The sequence below is a fragment of the Parus major genome, chromosome 3 (genome assembly GCF_001522545.3).
Source record: "Parus major isolate Abel chromosome 3, Parus_major1.1, whole genome shotgun sequence".
Taxonomy (NCBI): domain Eukaryota; kingdom Metazoa; phylum Chordata; class Aves; order Passeriformes; family Paridae; genus Parus; species Parus major.
The window spans coordinates 14,598,375-14,621,372 of NC_031770.1; the positions used below are offsets into that span (position 1 = coordinate 14,598,375).

Below are 22,998 nucleotides of genomic sequence, written 5' to 3' on the forward strand. Positions count from 1 at the left end.
TGATACCAGGTGGGCTGGTCACAGCTGGGATTTGGAAAAGACTTGAAAGTGCTGTTATTTTTAAAACAACATTCAGTATTTGGGAAGTGGATTTTTTTTCCTGCTATACAAACTGAAAACTCCATCTTCTCCCTGGGAATGGTATAATCAGACCCCTATAACAAAAATGTTACACTGGGTTACAGTTTGCGGACAGAGAACTTAAATTTTGCATCAGATCATGATTGCTGACACCTATGGGAGCAGGGAAATGGCCTCTTCACCTCATCCCACCTCGAAAAGGTTTGGGCTCAGTGAGTTTTCCACCTGCATTTTGAGTGGTGTTGCTCTGTCAATACAGATAATAATCCTCTCATGTTGCAAGGATTTTTTTCTCACCTTTGAGGTTTAGTCATCCCATTGAACTTTTGTTGCCTTCTTCCTTCTTTACAAAATTCGGTTTCGTGTTGGCCTGAGCTGACTTAGAGATAGCACTCTCTTTGTCCAGCGAGATGGGAGCCTTGTTAAGGCACATATATCCTGAGCTTACTCACAAAAACCTGTGTTACTAACGTTGCCCATTTATCTCCACACCGTAGGTTTTGGAATGACCACACCAGCAACCGTGGCTGGAAAAGTATTCCTCATCATTTATGGCCTTTTTGGGTGTGCCGGGACTATCCTCTTCTTCAACCTCTTCTTGGAGCGCATCATCTCCCTCCTGGCATTTATCATGAAGGCGTGCTACGAGAGACAGCTGCGAAGAAGTGGTCTCCTACCTCCCAACTTCCGAAGGGGGCCAGCGGTGTCCGGGGTGGGCAGCCTCGTGGGCTGGAAGCCGTCCGTTTACCACGTGATGCTGATCCTGGGAATTTTTGCTATTGCCCTTTCCTGCTGCGCCTCCGCCATGTACACGGCAGTGGAAGGGTGGAACTACATTGACTCCTTGTATTATTGCTTTGTCACCTTCAGCACCATTGGCTTTGGAGATTTGGTAAGCAGCCAAAAGGCTGTGTACCAACATCAGGGATTATACAGATTCGGGAACTTCATGTTTATATTAATGGGGGTATGTTGCATATACTCCCTTTTTAACGTCATCTCAATTGTAATCAAACAAATTTTGAACTGGGTGTTGAAAAAATTCGAATGCAGATGTTGCCCAAAGTGCCATAAATCCAGTACCCGCCTCAGCCGTCGCAACGCCATCACCCCAGGAGCCCGCCTGCGCCGCCACAACGTCGCCGTGGACACTGACGGACAGTACGACAGTGACACCGAGGGCAGGAGGCTCTCTGGAGAGATGATCTCCATGAGGGAGCTCACAGCCTCCAGTAAAGTCTCCCTGGCCATTTTGCAGAAGCAGTTGTCCGAGACAGCCAATGGCTACCCGAGGAATGTCTGTATCAATACGAGACAGAACGGTTTCTCTGCGGGGGTGGGGGCTCTGGCCATCATGAACAACCGCTTGGCAGAAACAAGTGATTCTAGGTAGAGTTTTTGGAATTCCTTTTGTTTCTTAAATAAAAATAAAATGGTGGTTAGGGTGGAATTACCACATAAGCTACTGGAAGGTTTTACATGTCAGAGACAGCCTTGGTATTGATTGGGTGTTCAGCATTTTACTTCCTGGGGGTTTTATAAGTTTTCTCTAATATGCTGTGAGATCTTTACCATTATGTTACAATTTTCCCCTAAGGGGGTTTTAAATGAGACTTGGATGTCTTTGATGCAGAATCTGGTGCAATTACAGAAGGATGGTGTGTATGGTTAGGATGGTGTCAAAACCAACATGTTCTTCAGAACGGAGCCTGAACACAAACTCTGTGTTAAAAGGCATGAAGTGGGCAAGCTGGGCTCTGGATTCAAACATGGGCTTGGTAAGTTTTGGCTAACCAGTATCTCACAGTTTGCTGAGGTCTGGGTCTGGCCCTGAGCCTGGTACTCAGTGCTCTTCAGCAATTCCTCGTAGCAGTCCTCTATATGACATGCCCATAGGTGACTGTCGTCACACCAGCTTTAGGGTGACTGTGCTTCACTTCAGTAATCCCAGTGACTTCAGTGGCAGAGGATGGAATGGGCTGAACCCCCCTCCTACAAATGGTGGAGTTCAGCCAGGCTTGTCTGAAAGACCACCTGCCACCTAACTCTTAAAAGTCAGGGGATTATCAAGGACCACGTTGAAGTGTACAAAACTTTTCCTACCTACTGAATAACAGAAAACAGGCAATTGTCATCTTCAGAACTGGCTTCGTTTAATGCAAGAGAAGCCGGTATGCACCTCTGGTGTCAAATGTTTGCATCACCACAAAAATGCTTACTTCATTACTTTCTCATTGAAATAAGTCACTAAAATGAATGTAGGCTCTCTGTTGTCCTAAATTTGCATCTCTTACTTCTGCAGTATTGTTGCAGAGATTTGTGCAAATAATTTCCTTGCAGTTCTTTGAGGGCTCCAACCCTGGATTTGTTTCCCACAATTTTGACTGTGCAGGTTGTACAGAAGGGCATTGCTTTGGACTTCCCCCAGAAGCTGGCTTCCCCAGAATGTTGATACCAAGTCATAAATTGGACTTTAGCTGTTGCTGCTACCATCTTAAGCCATATTTAACCTGTGCTAGCCCAATCCACTGAAGAGCCAAAAGCAAATCTGGTCTAGAGTGTGTAGTTTAGCATGACAAGGGGATGCAGAGGATTTGCTGCAAACCTCATTCAAAAATTCACACACAGCTCTGGATCATTTCTCTAAATTCTCTCAATTACACTGTGAAGATGATAAAACGACTTCTGCTGATTCCAAACAAGAAACAAACCCTTAAGCTTATATTCTGAGAAGCCTTCTCTCGAAAACTTACTGGAAAATTGTAGGCAAGACCATGAGTGTTGCTAGAGGACACAAAATGATTCACACAAACATCTCTCAGTGTCAGAACAAAAAACTGTCCCTTTATTCTCTGGCTCCAGTATTTATAGATTCTCAACAATGACCAGAGATTGGATAATTATGTTACCACCTTCCCAATCACACTGGTCATGAGAAACGTCCATCAAAAGATGCTTCTTGGAAGGAATGTGATAAACAACTTAGGTTTATGTTATTTTCATGTGAATGTAACTAAAACTATGAAAACAGTATCAGAAGGCTTCAGTTTCCAGGGCGACATCTCACCCTTTCTCCTTTAAAAAAGAAAAAGAAAAAAGGAAAAAGAACAATATTCTAAACAATCAGAAGGCTCTAGTTTCAGGGTGATACATGAGTAGTAGGTTGGTCACTGAATAAATTGAACAAGCTGATAAACACAAATTAGGAATATTAGAAATGTTTGAAAATATTTCCATGAAATTTTATATAGATATTTTACTCTATTTACTTACTTTGTTTTGCATGGGGTTGGAGTAACCATCATTTTTGCTTTCTTTTAAATCTGTAGAAGTGTAAAATGTTTTGGAATTTACCCTTGGAAAACCAACTTTAAATTGGAGGTTTTGCACACCTGAGCCTGCCAGCTGAATTATGGTGTTGAATGTATCTTTTTCCTAACCAAAAGGAATCAGAGCTGGAGATAAACCATCACACATGGGTCTGTATCACACTGTAAATGTCACAGCTTTTATCAAGATGTGTTTGGCCAGAAACAAGCAGTGATGATTGTAACGTGTTTCCAGCTGGCACAGACTCACACTTAAAATGCTGTGATATGGTAGGGGCTGCATTCAAGAGGCAGGAGTTTTCTTGGTGGTAGAGAGACTTCTCAAGGTCCATCTGTCGGAGTGCCTGACTGTCTGTGCACTCATCCTCTTTAAGGAGGCAGGAGGAGGTGTTTGGGGCTCCTTTTGAAGCCCACTGAAAGATAAATTTAGGCAGGATGTACAGGGACAGACAGTCTGGAGAAGACTCTGACTGCTGGAGGACCCAGTTCAGGCAGGTGCCTTCCAGAGATGCAAGGGAAACAGCACAGGCAGAGAGCCAAAATAATGAAAATTTGTTATAGCCCCTTGGGATTATCCCCACAGGTAAATCTCTTACAATGATGATTTATGTGTTTGTTTATCAAAAGAGTGAATAGTACCCTGCTTTTTTTTGCAGCCCGACCTCTTAGGGTTGTATCTTGGTGCATTTGTCATCATGAGGACTATTACTCATTAGAACTATTATATAAATCAGGGCAGACAGGCTCTGTCCCAGAGGGCTTGAACAGCTAGGGCCCCAAACCACAGCAAGAATTACCTGTTTATTATTTCACTCATAAAAACTTGCTCAAATGTATCAACATTCTGTGAGCTCAAGAACTCTTATTTTTTATGGTAACAAATTTGCAAATTAAGGAGGCTTTTTATTTTCAGTGAGTTGTTTTAAAGGATAAATATTACAGCTATGATTAGGATCCTGTTTAAACTGTAAATCTGTGAATTGTTTTCAAACTACTTATTCCAGCCTGACAACTACAGTGAAGTAATATGAAATTGTACATACCTCCTCTGTACTTTTTCTGGGTCCAGGCAAAGGCAGACACACAGTCTGCTGTTACATGATTGAAATGTTTCCAAGTCTCTCTGGTGCCATCAGTCACAGGGGTGCCTTTGCAGGATCCTTTGCAGTTCTTATTAGCTCCAGAGGAATTTGGACCAACTCTTAGAGCTGGGCATCTCAAGGGATTTGGGCATCAGATTGCTGCTCTGTTCACTTAGATCTAATGTTTACTTACACCCACGGACCTTGATAATCTCCACTGTGCTTCTCCTTAGCCTCAGAGGCATAGAAAGTGCATGCTCAGTTATTTACCAGTGCAGGTCACATATCCCTAGAAGTTGACATAAATCAACCACAGGGAGCACCAGGCCATATCTAAGTCCTGTAAAAACCCCAAACACATCTGGCTCAGCAAAGCTCAGTTTATGAGAGAGTCAGAGCACAGTGACCTGGGTCTCACTGGGAAGCATCTGCTGAAGGGTGGCCTTACAGTTCCTTCATATTCAGTAGCAGAAGTATTTTTCAAGGATGCATGGAAACAAAGCTCCAAATCTCTACTTTTCAGGCTGCCAGCCCTACCTGGGCACCCATCACCCCTGTGCATGACAAAATGAGCCAAGAGGACATAGGAGGTTTGAGATGAGTCTTTCCCATCCCTTGTGCTCTTCCTTTAGCTTTTCTTTTTTTTCTTTTTAATGTCAACTCCTCTTCGAACTTTTATTGTGCATGGTCCAACTCAGATTCCCCAGGGCAGCCTGCTCCATTTGTGAATTAACCCCTAAACATGCACCAGTTGCACCAAGTGCAGTTCCTCCTGGTGTTTCATTTTCACAGACAAAGCAGATACCAGCAATACCTGGACACAGACTGAAGCACAAGAAATCAGACGGAAATGGGAGGAACAGAGTGGGAAAGTGAAAGCACACTGCACTAGATTGCACTTTCTTTGCAGGTAACTTGGGAGTTGTATTACATCCTTCAAATGTTTTTTGTTTTTTCAGAATTAATTATGGATAGCCTTGAAAGAGTATGGTTGACTTGGGTTTTAAAAGTTCGTCTTCCCTGGTACAACCCCCTCTGCACCACTTTGTAGAGCAGCAGCTGTAACTCTGCTTTACACAGACCAAACATCCCAGCTGCCTGCAGGCAGCACAGACCTGAGCTCAGACCCTGTCTCCCAGATAGGTCTTTTGCTGCCTGAGCCCAGGGAAGAGCAATCAGGAGCAGCAGAAAGCTGCAGGAATTAGAGGACTTCTCTGTGAGCTGGCCCCTGGTGAGAACAGCAGTGGCACGGGTGTGAGCTGCTTGGACAAAGGAGATACCACATTCACCTGGCACCTGCACTAATACCTTGCAGATGAAAATTAAAACTTAGGTGAGAATTTATGAGCAACAATGACCAAGTTCAAGTGACATCTTCTCTTAGCCCTGGAGGTCATCCACAAAGATTAATTTCTTGTGAAACCTGTAGCATTTGGCAAGTCACTACATTGAACTCTCGGGGTTTGTTTTCCCCATGTGTGTCTTGGACAAAGTTTGGAGTCACAGCAAGATGTCATCTGGTTCTCATTGTTTTCTTCCCATCTGCAAACACAGTTCTCACTTTGAAAAAATTCAAGTGGCTCTTTATTTCCTTGCAGTGTGAAGGACAACCTTCAGACCATGTAGATGTTCAGAGCAGTCTCAGTGAGCTCAGCCACAGACAGCAGTGTCTGAGGGACAAGGATGTGCTTTGCCTCCCTGCTGAAGCAGCATTGCACAGCAATGCATACAAAGGTTCTTTAGGCAATTACCAGCTCTGGTTGCAAGCAGAATTACTGGTGGAAGGCAGGAATCCTACTAGAGCTCTCTGGGGCTGCCCTGTGCTGTGCTCAGGTTACCCAGAAGTGCCCCCATTGATGTGGTGCTGCTGTCCCAGCACAGCTCCAGCCCTGGCCTCCAGTCTTTTCTCCTCCCCAGCTTTCTGTGGGTGAAAATTTGAGTATACCATGACCATTTACCCCTATTTCAGTCATGCCTTGCTGCTGAAAGACTTTAGCAGCAGTGGAGGTCATATAGCCAAGCATGTGGGCTCAGTATAAACCTGATTGCCTGTGTGGGATGAATTTATGACTATATGGAAATCAGCTGTAGCAATGAGACCATTCTCACATTTTAGTATTTTTCTAGCCTTTAACTTGAAAAATATTCAGTGGCAAATCATTTCAGTGAATGTTCAGAGCTAATCTCAACAAAGCCATACTTTGCTGATTGCTAGCCTAGCAAATCTGTGGGTATGGCTGCTGCTCTAATTGGATTACTAATGTGCCTTTCCAAACCAACACACATCTGCAGTGTTACATTTAAATAATACAGTAAATGCTGTGTTACATAATAAATTCAATTAGGAAAAATTACTACTTGACTCACACAAAATAAGTAATGAAGGGTGCATTGCACATTGTACAACCAATATGCAATTTATTTTTTTTTCCTTTTTTTTTTTTTTTGTGAATACATCCATGTTTGAGCTCAAATTATGCTTTCATGAATGCTAGGGAAAGAGAAGCACTACATTGTGGAAAATAAGGGAAAGTATGCATTTTGTAGCAATGCACTGAGGAAGGACTGCTTTAGTTTACATGGCCACAGCCTGAGTACAGCTACCAATGAAGACACATATCTTTTTTTCTTTCTCTCTCTGTTTTCTAAATGGGTAACATCCACCCCCTTTAATTACAATATCTCTTTAAACCCCTCAAAAAGAAAATGCAATTGCCCTACATTTTGCATTGGCAAGAAGAGGTCTAAGGTCAAATCCAAACTTTCAACTCTAAGGATCCAGAGTGTAGCTTTGAAGTGGGGCTGCAGATGTGCAGCCTTCAAATGTGTTGTGCTTCATCCTTCCCTGGAAAAAAAAGAGGGAGTAAATACAGATACAGTTTACTGCAAATTACCCAAAAAAGTCTGGCAATCTGGCATGGGGGAAAAAACTACAGCAAGTGTGCTGTTATTGAGAAATGAAAAGCATGGGGAAAAGGAGAGGCTTAGAAGTGTTCTCCAGCAAATCCAGCAGAAAACCAAAGACTTACTTTGCATTTGCTCCTGCATTTATTCCTCGTCACACAATGTTGTGACACTGTCACCCCCCCAGGGAGCTCCTGTTGTGTTGTGGGCTCAGCTACCTCCTCTGGAACATGGAGAGAGGTGTTTTGTGAGACACAGGGGAGAAGGGACCACACCATCTTCATTCAGCACTGATTTTAGGAAGTCAATTGCCCAGCTTTTACTGGAGAGCAGCCATTCTGGTCCCTTAGAGCGATGATCCATATTTTGGGTGTATCAGAGGTACAGATTCCCATACCTCCAAGTCCTCCTAGTCCCAGGGCCATGTCATGCCCAGGAATGTCCCAGCCAGCTCCCAAGCCCAGACTTGGCATGAGGATGTAGCTGGGTTTGAAAGTGTGTAACATCCCAACATCCCATCATCAACATCCCAAGTGTTTTCAGGATCAGACCTTCAGCAGGTGATGCTTTTCCAAACCTAAGGAATACAAAGGTGTCCCCATATTCCTTTTGTACTTTGCAGACTCTAGGAATACTTTTTAAAGCCAGGGAGCCAATGCAAAATTAATGCTTTTATAATAACACACATAAACAACGTGAAAAAAATTCCAGTATTTCTGACAATGTGCAAATCAAACACAAGGTTTTCTCAATGGATATAATTTCCTATTACATGCAAGTAAAATTAAGTCCAGGAAATTTTTGCTCCTAGTAACATCCATGGGCTGTACAGGCAGTGCAAGAATTCAGTTCCAGTTTTATTGTAAAACCTCAGTATCTGAAAGCACATCTGAAAAAATGATTGGGGGGTTGTTTGTGGGGGGATTTTTGTGTGTGTAAACATTGTTTATTTACAAAAATAAAAATGCTATAATTCTACATTTACAAACCCATTTTTAGGTCACTAGAATACTACTTTGTTGAATACTCTCAGCAAAAATATTTGTTCTAAATTTCCAGCCAATTTAAATTACTTGAGTTTCAAGATAACCTGTTGAAAAGTATTCCTGTTTCTTTTGTTTCTTTTTGAAAGGGCACAGATCAATAGATCTCTTTAGCTGAGCTGGCATTGTTGTCTCCTACTACAAACCTCAAAATTTTAATTCTGGAGATAATTCCCCTGTTTGTTTGTTTGTTTTTTCCTCATTTCTGCATTGAATTCTAGAAGGAATGACCAGTTTTGTGCTGTCTTCTGGTTGGTATCACTTTCCCTTTTGCATTGGTTGCAAATAGCTGAAATATTAACACCAGCAAATGTTCCCAGACACACCAAAATTAGTCTCTTTCTGAATGCTTTTCTTTTTTATTTTTTTTAAAATCTAAAATCTGATTGTAAAATATACCATGGTTAAAATTAGAAAATTGAATATTTTTCCTACCAACAAAATTGCTTGACATGAATTCTGTGAAGGATGATAATGATTCAGTTTTTGTGTGAAAAGGCCTGCCTATTTCATTTTCCCATTTTATCTGTTTCAATTTCTGAAAGCCAGAAGTATGTAAGTCCCATCTGAAAAATGCCCTATGCTGCACATTTGCTCCTGTGAATGGAGATTTTAGAGGGACTGAAACCGAGCCTGCCTGATTGCTGCAAACGGAATTGCATGTGTAAACCTTCAAAACCTGAATATTTGTACCTGTTTGGCCATTGCAAACCAAGGGCATGCTAATGCAATTTCAATTCAAGCAAAGGAACATAAATCACAGGGCTCAACTGGCTGCTAACCACTTTTATCAAAAAAGGCCACTACAGGGCCAAGGATGGACTCTTGATACACAACCATGTTATTTTGGGGGTTGGTTTGGTGGCTGGGAGTTGGCACTGGGGTGGTTAAAGCAGCTTGGCTGGGTAGATCCAGGCAGTTCCCTTTGCTGAGCCTCAGGAGATGTTTGCCAGTACTAAAAAAGTGAAGAAAAAAAAATGGACATAGCCTTGAGCCTCCCTTGAGGAGCACAGCAAAGTGCTGCAGCCTGTGCTAGGCTGTTTCTGGCCACCTTTGAGCCCTCAGTCCTTCCTGGAACTGGAGAGTTTGGGACACAGGTGCAGCTGTCGACTCAGTCTTCTCTCTGCAGTGCCTCTGCACTGGCAAAGCAGCAATCCCACTGTGATCCTGCTCATAAAATTGATAGATTTGTATAGACTTTCCATATGATGACAGCGTATATAAATATTGTAAGATGAATCAATTACCGAGTCTGGCTATATTTGCTAAGAGATCTTTATCGGTAAAAACAAGAAAAATTGTCTCACCAGTTCAGTGAATCAACAAAAGAAAGTGGTGTTCTGAACAGAAAGTAAGGTGCTAAAATAAACAATTGGACCCCAATGCTCAGGCATGTGTCACAAAATTATCGTTCTTTTCCAATGCTCAATGCACCTGCGTCTTTTGGGAAAAGCCTTGGTTTCTGCCAGCACCAGGGCATGCAAGGCTTCTATTTTCTTTAAGAAAGCAAAATGTATCTGAGGACATGCCTTGGTCTGCACAGTGCTCAGGGATGGGCTTGCCTCCATCCCCACATTTAAGCCTGCTTGTGGACCATAAATACTGGTCCAGTCCCCAGCAGAAAATGGACAGAATGGCCCTGCCTTGGGGACTCTGGTTTTTGGAGAGCAGTTGAATGTCATGGCAAACCACAGCTGCCTCCTCCAGCCAAGCCCCTGCCAGGGTGGGATCCATCCCACTGCCAGCCCCTGGTCTGGAGCCAGGGATCCTACTGCCAGGAGAGTGGTGCAAATCATCAACGATGTGCTCTTATCCCTGCCTTCTTAATGGGCTAAAAACAGTGAAAAACAGAGAGATCATTTTCTATTTTAATGATCAAAAGGGTGTTGCCCATTATTCACAGCCTATACACAAGATGTTATGGCTTTCAATTTTCCTGCACTGATCATTCAGTCCATTTGGCAGCTGACCTTCAAGTGGTCATGGTTTTTCAAAAAAAGGAGTAAAAAACCCCAAACAGAAAACCCAAACACCCTTTACCAGCATTTCAGACAAGCAAAATAATCACGAATGAGGTGGTAAGGATCTCACATGCAAAAGCTGTGAGCAGAGCTGCCTCTGTTTGCAGCAGCTAGATGTTTTCACGGCAGGGGGAAAAGTTTGGGTTCAGCAGAGCATCAGGTGGATGTTTGGGGTGCTGGACATTGCCCTGCAGACAGCTGCAGCACCAAAATGGCACTTTTTGAACAAATCTCTGCATCTGTTTCTACACTGTTAGGGACATTTCACGTGCCTGGTACTGAAATCAGAGGATGTTGGCCAGTGTTACACAAGCAACTTACTATCACTGGTGCTTATGGGTATTAGCCAGGGACATTTTTAACCACTAAGAGAAATTTCAGCTGAGTGTTGGTCAGAGAAAAAGGATATTTTGCCATCCTGCTGCAGCAGGGCCCAGTGCCTGACATCACTCAACATACTCCCAAAGAGTCGAACCACACAGAGATTACCTAAATAGGCCAAATGAGATGGTGGGGTCTAAGAAGCAAGTGTTCCTGTGGCTTGAATCTGAACTTGGTTGAATTGCAGGTAGTAAATAGCCTAATTAAATAGATGGAATGACTTAAATGCCTGCAGAAGTCAAAAGGAGATGCATGTATTTTTCCATCACAATTTTGGCTGTGTTTACCAAGTTAATAGGTGAAATGAAGAAACATAAGTTCCTCTATTAGTTGTTGATTTGATTGTTGATTGTTGACAAATTGTTGATTGGAAAACATAGATTTTTACTCTCTTTCAGATAATGCTTCCTTGCAAAACATTAAACTGGAATAAATTTCAAGATTGAAATCTATTTAAACAAGTGGCAGTTTTAAAAATGCTTTAATCCTGGGTTGACAGGAACTTAGCCTCCAATTTATACCATAATTGTGAGGGCTCTTAACAAATCAGTCCCATTGTTGATGTCAGCTCAGGATTTTTCCACTGTAAGATCTCTGAATGAAGAGGACTAAAAGCCATATACAAAGCCAAGCAAACACGGATCACATTTCTACTGGTTTGTTATATGCAGTTTGCAAACAAAAATGGGTATTTTGGGCTTGGCACCCCTTCATTCACAGAAACATGGATCCAGGAGGCAGAGACAGCTGAGGTGCAGCTGCTTTGCAGAGCGGTGCAGAGGCATTGGCAGAGGATGTGTAGAGCTGGTGCTTAAGGAGGCTGCAGAAGAACCCACTGCTGGTGTCCAGGGAACATTCCTGTGTGGTTTTTAATGCCGTGAAACATGATCGAGTATGGGTTCTCTACATCTGGGAGGATGTCATATTCCAGGTGACGTTTGGAATGTTACAATTAAGCTACTACAAAGGCTTTTGAAATAAACAGGAGAAAAAAATGTTGCCTGGGACGTGTATGCGAGTACTCTTGTCTTTTCTTCTGAGCATGGAGAGTGGGAGGTGAGGCAGAAGCACCTCCTGGGTGAGAGACCCCCTTGGAAACGTGTGGAGAGCTCAGAGCCATATGTGGAGATCCCACAGCTGCCCAGATGCTGGGTAAACTGTGTGTGGTCAGGCAGAGGCAGGTGGGATAACAACTGGTGGGACGTGCTTCCAATGTACGCAGTGGTCATCTGTTAAATTCTGCAGCTGTGTGATCCTTTGCTTTCACAATAAAATAGAGAGCAGATGGAAACTGTTTGCTCTGTAAACAGTTACCAGGAACTCCCAATATATATATCCCCTCTCCACAACTTCCATTCAAATCAATAGAAGCCATCTGTCCAAAGTATTAAGATAAATCTTGGGAATTTTGATATTGACTAGAAAGGCACTTAAAAGATCAATCACACAGCGAACAGAGAAATGTCACTGCACCAAACGTGGAGGCTTGCTAATCTTGCCAGATAACGTGGACCCAGAGGACAAACCTTTCTGGTTTATAAACACAGGCAAAGCCCTATTGCTCTCCCCATCTCCTCAGCTAAATAAAACAAGCTCCAGCAAGAGCTGGTGCTGGGCATAGGCTGTGGATGGAACCTGCTGCTGCAGTGTCCAGCCAGACACAAAACCTGCGAGGGCTGGTGTGACAGCCCTGCCAAAACACACACACAGCTTATTTTACCGGCAGAAAGGATAAGGGTGGAAGAATTGTGGCCACCAAAAGTTATGCTGGTCCCAGCAGTGAAGGGAAGAGGGAAATTTTTGGCCACTTAGCACTCATTTCATTGATGTTGGGTGTCCCCAGAATTGCTATGCTGGGAGTCCAATTCCCCTGGGATTTATTCAGGGTCTCAGATGTTTCAAAGAAGTTAGGATTTTCAGACTGTTTCAAATTCTTCACAAATCCAGCCAAAAAGTTCTCCATCATAGGGTGTGGTGGGAAAATCCTACTAATCTGGTAAATATTCATAATTACAGAAAATCAGAAAATACATTATTTTGTTTTCAACAATTACCCTTTTTACATCATTGTGTTTTGATGTTACTGCTCGAGTGCCTTCCTGATTTACAGATATATCCCTGAGGAGCCACCATCTTCCTCAGCTCATTTCCTAATGGGGAAAAAACAAATACTCACTGAGCTCTGCTCTCCAAGAAGGCAACAAAGCAAATGAGTGGAAGAGAAACCTCACCTGGATGAGCAGCACCAGCAGCTCCCACAGCTGCTCCTGAGGTCTCTCAAGGGGCTTGTCCTGGTGTAGGCAGAGGGCTGCTGTGAAAGCATCCAGTCTTGGTGCATATCAGGAGGTGGAAGAAGGCAGCAAGTTCAATGGGAGATGATTTCCCTTGTTTCTGCTGCTGGTGGGAAGCTCATCCATGCTGCCCCCAGGTAAGCCTGGGTTGGCTCCCTCAGATGCTTGGTGACCCCTCTAGGAGTGGGTACAGGGCTGCCAGTACCCAGACATGAAATGCATCTGCCTCCAGGACCCCCAAAGCCCCTCCTGAGGCAGGAATGTAAAAATAGCCCTTAATCCAATTTATTACAGCAGGATCCAGCCCTCACATAAGGGCTGCATTGATATTTACATCACTGGGATGATGGGGCTGACTCAAGTTCCCAAACGTGTCGCTGGGTTTTTATCCCATGCTCACACCAGTACTCGGTGTCCAGGCTGCCTGCTGGCACGTCACCGCTGTGCCACTCTGGCTTCCCTCCTTTCCAGCATCCTCCACAGGGGGAACATGTGCATTTCTGACACTCCCACCCTGTTCCCAGCTCACTGAGACAGGGCAGAAGACACTGCCTTAATTTTGAGAGAAGCGAATGTGCCCAACAGAGCCCTGCACGGGACTGGTGTTTAAGAGATGGGGCATTTACAGGTGATTCATTAGACCTTGTGCCCTGAGATTTGGGGGTTTCTTGTGTATTGGGGTTTTCAGTGATTCCAGACACAGAGCTGCAAATTTCATTGGGTTGAGATGACTGCTGCTGGTTCTCCCTGGGACTGGGTTTCATTGTCCTTCCATCTCCAGTGGGCACCTGATTACACACCCAGAAACACACTGACACCTTCAAGGGGCAGGAGTGAATCCAGAGAATGAAGCTGGGTCTAGAGGGTAAGTCCCATGAGGAGTGACTGGGGGAGCTGAGGGTGTTTAGCCTGGAGAAGAGGAAGCTCAGGGGTGATCTTATCACTCTCTAATACTCCCTGAAAGGAGGTTGTGGCCAGGTGTGGGTTGGTCTCTTCTCCCAGGCAGCCAGTAACAGGAGTAGAGGACACAGCCAGGGGAGGCTCATCTTGGACAGTGGGAAGAATTTCTTCATGGAAGGGGCTGTCAGGCACTGGAATGGGCTGGCCAGGGAAGTGGTGGAGTCACCATCCAGTTGTGTCCAAGAAACAACTGGATGTGGCACTCAGTGCCATGGCCAAGCTGATGTGGTGGTGTTTGGTCAAAGGTTGGATGGGTGATCTCAGAGGCCTTTACCAACCTAACTGATTCTGTGATTCTGTCTACACCCCATCCAAAGAGTACATTTTATGCAACTGTTGCATTTATACAGGAAGATTATGTAAAGGTTAAAATCCACCTCACCCTAGTCATGTAACCAGTTATTCTGGGGGAAATGACGCTATTTCAATGAGTGTTCCAAAAAAGGTTTCACCTGAAATACCCTTGAAATGTGCTGTACAAGTCGTTAAAGCCCTCACCATGCCCACTGTCTTTCTCTTTGCTTTTATCCACTTTAATTGGTCTCTTGCCCCATTTATTCCTCTGCCTGCTTCCAAGTTCTCTGTTTTCTTCCCACTGCTTTATTCTTTCAAACTAATACAAGAGCTGTGTGTGACCCTGTGACCTGCTGAGATTGATGCCAAAACCTCCATGGCTGAGCTGATCACCACACCAGCTCTAAAAATGAATCACACCCTCGCATTTGCACTGAATGTCCTTGTTCCCCTTCACGCCCCGAGTGATTCCTTCAAAATTTTTTGTCACTGGGGGTAATTAAAAACAGTTCATATCCTTCTAGGATTACAGGTTTGAAAATCTGAGTGCCAGGGAATCAAGGCGTTTGCTGTTTTTGGAGGAAACTAACTCCCACAAGAAACATATAACTTAATTTTGCTGTCAGATGTTCCCACAGACTCCTCTTGAAAGTCAACCGAAGCTGTATATATGTGCCTGAAGTCAGCTTTAAAAAAGAAATTACATTTATATTTAGATTGTCACCTTCCAGTCATACAAAATGGTTCATGTGGGAAGTTTATAATGCTATGATCAAACCCTTTATTTTGGAATTTATTGATGTTTGAGTGTCACAGATATTCTGCATGAAAACTTCTGATTGCCTTTAACACACACATCATGTTGACACCAAGGGAGATGCTCCTGAGTGATCCAGCCCTGGAGCAGGACTGGGGACACCTTCCCTTTGGGCATATTGGCAGAATTAGGAGAAGGAGCCCCTTGCCCTCACCCCAACAGCTGCAGGTGGATGCCTGTTGGGAAAAGTTTTCTGTCCATATGTCCATCACCACCTAAATGTCAATCAGTTGGCAAAATACTTGTTTGGCTCCCTTGGCCAAGGAATCTATTCTGACCTTCTCATGCTCCTGCTGAACCAGAGAAAGGAGTAACAAAACCCTTGGTGGGGAGGATCCAGTGCAGCCATGACTGGTGTGCCTGGGTTTGCTGTGCTAAGAGAAGCCATCTGATGGCACCTCTCTGCTTTCAGAAGGGCTTGGTCTCCTGCCATGCATTACACCAAGGGCAGGCCTGTGCACTGGAGGCACGTGGATACTGACAGACGAGTTCTGTGCTGTTCCTCAGATCTTCTGTCCTCCAAAAGAGATAAATCCTTCATCCTCGCTGAGCTGCGGACCAGTGGCCATCCTTACCCCTTCCTGGGGAATTTATATGGGACAAGTGACCCCAAGTCTTTGCTCTTTCAGTTGGAAATGTGGGAACTTGAGAGTGTCTTTCAAATAAAGGATTTCTGCTAACCTGTGATATCCAGTGATTCAGCCTGACACACTACTGCAGCTTAATGACATGGAAAAACAAATGATGAAATCAAAGGAGGGACCAAACCAGAAGGACTCCTCTGGGGTAAGATGAAGGGGTACCTTTGCTTTATCCATGTGCTTCAGGCTCTCTCTCCCCAGCTCACTCCTGTCTGGTCAAAAAGAGTCAGAATTCTCCTCCTGCACTCCTGGCCAGAGCTGCTCCAGCCCATGTCTCATTACATCAATTGCATTTGCAATGCAAAATCAAACCAATTCATCTGAATTGTGCAGGGAGAGAAACATCCCTGAAATCTCTGCAAATTGGGTAAAAACCATCAGCAATGGGAAAGGAGAAAGCCAATATGGACAAGATTATTCATACCCATATAATCATGCTGATTTGTACCAATATTTATTTTTATCTCTCATCTTCAAAAATGTAGGTATAATTAATTCATGAGAATCATCTGTGCTAGTACTGAAGAAGTGAAATATTCCCATGCAGATCTAATAGTTGATGGTAAATGTTAGCATATCTTAAGATCTGCGAGATCATTAAAGCAGAAACTACCTCATATTAAAAATGGCTATAGGCAGTTACAGGCTGTATCCACAGACCTTTTGAGAAAAAAAATGAACCATCAAGGATAATTTTTTAGTCATTGTTTCCATCTGAAGTGCAATTACCTTTTTTCTAGCCCCTCAGAGCATTCTCAATAATGAGAAGCCTGTGGATGAATCAGATACTCCATCTTGGCTCCCTTCTGTCGCTGGTGATTTCCAAGCATCTCGTGACCAGCTGTAAGCTTCTCCACAAGCCTCTGAATGAGACATTTTTGGCATCCTCATTTCATATACATTATTTAATTGTCTCGTGAGTCTTTTCCAACCTGAATGATTCTGTGAGTCTGTATATAAAAAGATACCAGAGAGTTAAGGACTTGTCCACCGCAACATGGGAGACCTGTGCAGGAATTAATAGCAAATCCTTGAGCCCCAGACCAATGTTATAGGCAGCACATTTTTCTCCTGAAGATGATCAGAGTCCTGACCCTAGAAATCTTGAGCACTCCAGCAGAAACACAGAGCATTCAGCAGTTTCTGGATTTTTCACCAGACCAGTTCCCTTGGGCACACAAAGTTGGTAAAAGTGAACACCAGGCCAGTGAGATTATTATTATAAAAGGCAATTGAAAGAGCTGAAAGCAGATGTTTGCCACTTAACAAGCTGGTGGGGACAAATCCTCCCATTGTGCAGGTATCAAAATTAGGAAGCAGGAATTGGAAAGCAGCTCAGCTCAGTGGGATTGTAACAAAACATTTATCAAAGCAGTCTAAAAAAAGCATAGCTCTAGGTTTTGAAACTGCCAGTGAAAAGACAGCTGCATCTCTCAGCAATTTTTAAAACTGTCCTAAAAATTACTTTATTTTTGCTTTTTACCTAGGCACTGAAAAGTCAACGAGCTAACCTTTTAGAAGTTTTTTTATGGTATCACATCCCAGCCTAAATGCATTTTGATCTACACTGCAATGCTGTAAAAAAATTGCATCAAAAGTGCACGTGAAAACAATTTGTGAGGGATTTTTCACTCTTTTTGATTGGTTTCACCAACAAAGAGCAGAGACTACAGAGAAACCTGGAGCAACAGAGAGGCTCTGCTGGAAAGTCCCCAGAAATATCACAGCACTTTCTCGCTAGAGCACGTAATTTTATTTTCCAAAGCAAATGGAAACATAACCAGTGCAAAATCCTGCCTCGTGTCACAGGTGCTCTTGCTTGCCTTTCCACAGAGGTGGGGAAGGTGGGTGCAGCCAGCACATACCATCAGAGAGGTCTCACACACCCTCTGAGCATCTCCACAGCAGAAAATACAAGTTAACCCAGGCAGAGACAGCAGCCAGTGCAGGCAGGGATAACTCCCTGTGCACTGCCCTGCTCGGGGTGCCCAAAGCCCTAAAACCAAATGTGGGGAGACCTGGGTGGCTCTGGGGGAATCTGGGCTGCATTTGGGGGCTGTCCAGCATCCATCCCAGCAGAACCTTCTCCCAGGGTTATTCCTGCACAACTGAGAGGGATGGGGACACCGTGGGGGGCTCAGCACATCAGCTGGGGTGTTTTAGCCATTTCTCACCTTCCTGCCTCTCACTTTGGTCAGAGCTGCAGGACACCTCAGGATCAAGCTCTGAGCAGGGTGCCACTGTAGGATCAAGGTCTCCCTGGCAAGGTGGCTCTTGGGCACCTGCATCAGCTGCAGTGCCCCAGGGCCCCAGGCAGACACAGTGACACTCAGCTCCCTTGTCAGCCTGGGGCAGCATCCAGAGCACAGCCAGCATCCATCCCATTTGCAAGCAGAAATGGCTTGGCACCGGTGCCCAAAGAAGTGCTCCTGGATGCCTTTCAAGCAGATAAATACATAACAACTCCAGCAGAGGAGATTCAAAAGCCACTTTTTTTAAGGATATAATTTTATTAAAGGGTTTTAAAGAAATTGTCTTTGCCCAACAGAAGGAGAGGAAGGCTGGTGGGTTGGCAGGAGCCTGGTGTTCAGGGTGACGCTGCTGCTCACAGGAGGTCTTTCAGAGAAGCAGAGAATTACAGAATCATTAAGGTTAGGAAATACCTGTAAGATCACTGAGTCCAATCATTAACCCAGAACTGCCAAGCCCACAACTAAACCACGTCTCTGAGTGCTACACCTATATCACTTTTAAATACTTCCAGGGACGGTGACTCCAGCACTTCCCTGGGCAGCCTGTTCCAATAGCTGACAACCTTTTCCATGAAAAAACATTTCCTAATATCCAATCTAATCATTTCCTCTCATCCTGCTTATCTGGCACATTTCCTTTCTGCCCATCAGCCCTTTGGCTCAGCAGTGCCACCATTCCCACATCTCCCACATTTCTGAGGAAAATGTGGTGCTAACATGGAGGATCTGCACAACCTGCCAGGGGAGAAACAAGCCTCATGAAGAAAATCATTCCAAGACACTGCTGGTACCCACAGATCCCCAGGACTGAGGGGAAGGATTCTTAGGGCAAGAGATGATTTTGATGTGTTCAAGTCAGTGCCAGCAGCACCCCATACAGTCAGGAGGGGATGCATTCACTGCATCATTCAGCACTGTCAGTCATCTTTGCTCTAAAATCTTTCAAAACTCCAGAAACTGCAGCTGGGTGTTATTAGCATCAGTCCTACAGCCTCCAGCATTTTTCTAGTACCCCATTAGTGTTTAATACACCATGCTGGCAGCTCTGGGAGTCAGGGAGCATCATCTTCCAGAGAGCTTGTTCCTGCCTGGATCAGTGCTTTCTTGTGCAGGCAGGAAATTTGTTGTGGGCAGAATTAAAGCACCTGCAAGGTGGATGTTGAGACCATGAGGAAGCTCTGAGTAGGCAGTATTTGCCTTCTGACTGGTGTGGTGTTCAGTTCAAACTGCAAAGGTTTCCTCTGCTCTGATTAAATGCCACAGCCTGTGGAGACAATCCAGGGAGAGAGGAATGACAGGTCCCCACATGGATTTTCCTCCCCAGCTGCTGAACAAATTTAGTCATTCAAATCCCAGTATATTATCAATGGACATTTCTATCTGGACAGGCTATAGAGTTGCAAGCCACTAAAAATATGGGTTAGAATAAATGATGTTCTCCCCAGAGTGGGGCTGAGTAGGGAGGTGAGGGTGACACCCAAGTGGTTTTACTTAGGGTCCTGCTTCAGGGGGGAAGCAAAGAGCCTGTCTCCTTTCAGGACATCAGTGAGGATGTCTGTCCATGTGCTTTTCTACTCTGAACTGGATAAAGACCAACATCTTTTCTATGTAGTTTTTCCAGCAATCATTTCTGGCCACTCAGTCCATTTTAAGACAGGAACTGCTGACTTTCAGGGTACATTGAAGCTGAGAACTTCTTTCTCTTAGGCTGGTTTCTAGCTGGTCTCTCTGAAACGGCTACAAGCAGAGCCCAGCCAGGGTTTTTGCACAGCTCACACTCTGACATGGAGACTCACATCCTACTCATCATGGCTTGTCCACTCTCATGGATGTTTTTAACATGACCTGACAGAGGGTGCAGAACAGTGGGAAAAAGCATTTCTAGAAAGGTGAATTTTCAGCAGGCACAAGACAACCTGATGGCATCAAGCTTTCTGCCATCCATGTCCTGGAGCTGTTCTGCCTGCACACATTCAGGAGCATCAACCTTTGCAGACACTTTCCTCCTCAGCTGGAATTGAGAGACTTTGCTGGTGTACACATTTTTTTTTTTTTTTTAAGAAGAAATAGGACTATTTTCTGAGTGCAAACAGCTTTTGTTGGTTTGTTTGTCTGTGTGGCTTTTTTAGAGCAGCATGTGAAGGGCACCCAAAAATTGCAGCCTCTCCCACCTGCTCCTCACTTCAGCCCTCAGGTTCAAGACCCTACTCAGTTTCAAATGGCTCAGGGCTTGTTTTCACTACCCAAGGAAGTGAGAATTGAAACATCACACACAAGGACTCATGGTGACCTTGTCCTGCTCTATTCAAATTGGTGCAAATTTTGTCACTAAAATAACAGCAAAATCAAGGAGCCCGTGGTACATGAAGTGGAAAACCTGCTGTTCTCCCTTTGTTCCACTTCAGTTTAAGAACATGCTCCTCATGGATGGGCTCCTCCTCTGCTCCCTGTTTGTCTACCCAATTCCACAGCACTAAAACCAGAGGAATTTACATTGAACATTTGCACTGTGCTGGCTACAGTGCAAAGCAGGTCTGTGTTTGGGGATACACTAAACTGCAGCAGAGGCAGAGAAGAGCATCCTTCCTTCAGCAGCCAAAGGGGTCCTACACCATCCTCAAGCTGTACAAGGCACTTGACCACTACAGCCATGGGAAGATTTTCCAAAACCCTCCTGACTGATGGTTATGGAGATTTCTTTGAGCTCTCTGTGAAATTCCTAATTGGCTGCCTGCTCTCTATAGACCAGATGCATTACAATCTATTTTCTAGATTAAATTTCCCCCATTTGGATGAAGATCCTACTTGGGCAGGCCTCATAAAGGGACTGGCCCAAAGCAGGCCCAGCAGCTCAGGATTTCATACCAGGCATCCTTCCTGCCCTACTGTGTCCTCCTGGAAGGGCCAAAGAGCAAGTTTTCAGGCATTATCTGCAAATGTTAGATTACTACACTGGTTACCATATTCCCCAAAAAAACTCCTTCTTCACATTAAACCCCTTCAAGCAGCCTGATGCCTTGCATGATATCCTTTGATAAGGGTAATAAGAAAAGAAAAATCCTAAATGCATGCCTCAGGATGCGTGGGAAGTGCAGCAAAGCCTTGGATGGTTTGATTTCCTCTCATGTGCACAGGATAAATAAGCATCTAGTCACTGATGGAGATCAGCTCTCATTCTTAAAAAAACCAGTAAAACAGAACTTTGTAATACTAATGGGTAAGATACTCATCAGGTTTCAAAGTTTTCCAGTAAGAAAATTACACTTTTATCTACAAACTACACTCCAGAGAGGAATTAAACCATTGAGAGCTACAGAGAGTGCAACAGCATTACTGAGGATTCATGGGCCAAATCAACAGCCAGTCTAATCTCAGGGTAAAAAAAACCACATTTACTTTATGCAGCTCCTCTGATTCACACTGAATGAGCACATCTCTTACAAGAGAGATTACAGAGTTAATCCTGTGTCTCTCTACAGCAGAAAGATAAACAGCACTGCAGTTTTCTCATAACCAGTGTTGTATCATACTACATCATCCTTGAAACCCAGCCACAGCAGCACAGAAAGAGGGGCTTCGGCAAGGTTTCCCTTTCAGAAACTGATTTCCTTCCCAGAGCCAAAAAAAAAAATTAAAAAATAAAATAAAAAAAAGAAGAAAAAAAGGAGCTACTAAAACACTGCTGAAGGGGAAATGGTGACTCAGGTCTGCTAGAGCCGGGTTAGCTCTGCTCCAGGGCTGTGTCACTGTGCACTGTAAGGGCAGGTCCAAGCTGGGGTCCCACAGGAGTTTCCCCCTCAGAACATCAAACATTTTAAGCAAGCCACCCAGCCATGCAAGAGTTTCATAGTGCTGGTGGTCTCCACTGCCTGCTTAGTAAGTGCTGCTCATTTTCTGGGGCAACCCCAAACAGGTGGGTTTTTTGTCTCAGATGACTTTCTTTACGTTAAAGACAATAACTAGAGCAAACCAGCAGTGGCCAGATGGGTGCTGAAGTAGCACTTTCCAGGGTACCTCCAGAGAAAGGCCAGCCTGGGCTGGGGGCCAGGGCTCCTGCAGCAACCAAGGTGCCCCCAAACTGGAGCAAAGGAGACTCTGCACTATCAGAGTTACCCCAGGTGGCTGCTCCCAGCTGGTGCAGTCACTCTTGTCATCCCAGGTTTCTGTGCCAGCATGGAGAAGTGCAGCTTTCAAACCCTGGGGGCTACTTGAGTTTCTCTGGGGATGTACATCCACGGAGAGGGGGAGCCTCTCACAGAGCTCTGTGCACCCCCTGATTTCCTGCCCCTACATCACCAGCCCTGGGCTCTATAACACCCATCCTTTTATACAGCAGGCACTAAGTAAGCAAGCTTCTTTGTTTTACCTTTTAATGTCATTGACTGCCACCAAGGTGTGAGAGGATTGCTACAGCACATCCCAGTGCCCCTGAATTGAATGATAAATGCCAGAAGGGAGATATGAAAGATGACTTCCTACAAGCAGAAAGGGAGCATGAGCTTGAAAAATCTATTACTGCCCAAGGTGAAAAGAGCCAGTAGGAACAGAAAGCAAAACTCCTACGCTGCCCTCCCAGGTCATGGCAAAAAAAGACTGCAAGCCAGAGCACCAGCACTAAAATGAACATCAGAATCATCTTCCTGGTAATTTGGGTGTTGAACATTGTTATGAAGCTTGGTTTTTATTTTTACCTTCTTCATTAGCACATGAAAGCTAATAAGGAAACTATTTGCCATTATGTTGAGGCTCTGAAAACCAAGAAAGGGACAGTCAGGTCAGTAACAATCTCCAGCAGAAAGACACGAGAAAGAATTACTGCAAATATCCAGGCAGGAGGGAATTGATTCCGAATGACATTTCCCCAATCACCTAAAACCCACAAGGCTTGCACCATGGTAACAC

The 22,998-nt window shown here is 44.3% G+C and overlaps 1 protein-coding gene across 1 annotated transcript in view; it reads left to right on the top strand.

Moving 5' to 3' along the window:
* KCNK12 (potassium two pore domain channel subfamily K member 12) overlaps positions 1 to 11,828 on the top strand; it is a 28,772-nt gene extending 16,944 nt beyond the window's left edge. Inside the window, exon 2 of the mRNA XM_015623281.1 lies at positions 579 to 11,828. Coding sequence (XP_015478767.1) covers positions 579 to 1,474 — 896 coding nt within the window. The 3' untranslated portion in view covers positions 1,475 to 11,828. The remainder of the gene's footprint in view (positions 1 to 578) is intronic.
* Positions 11,829 to 22,998: the final 11,170 nt, after the last annotated feature.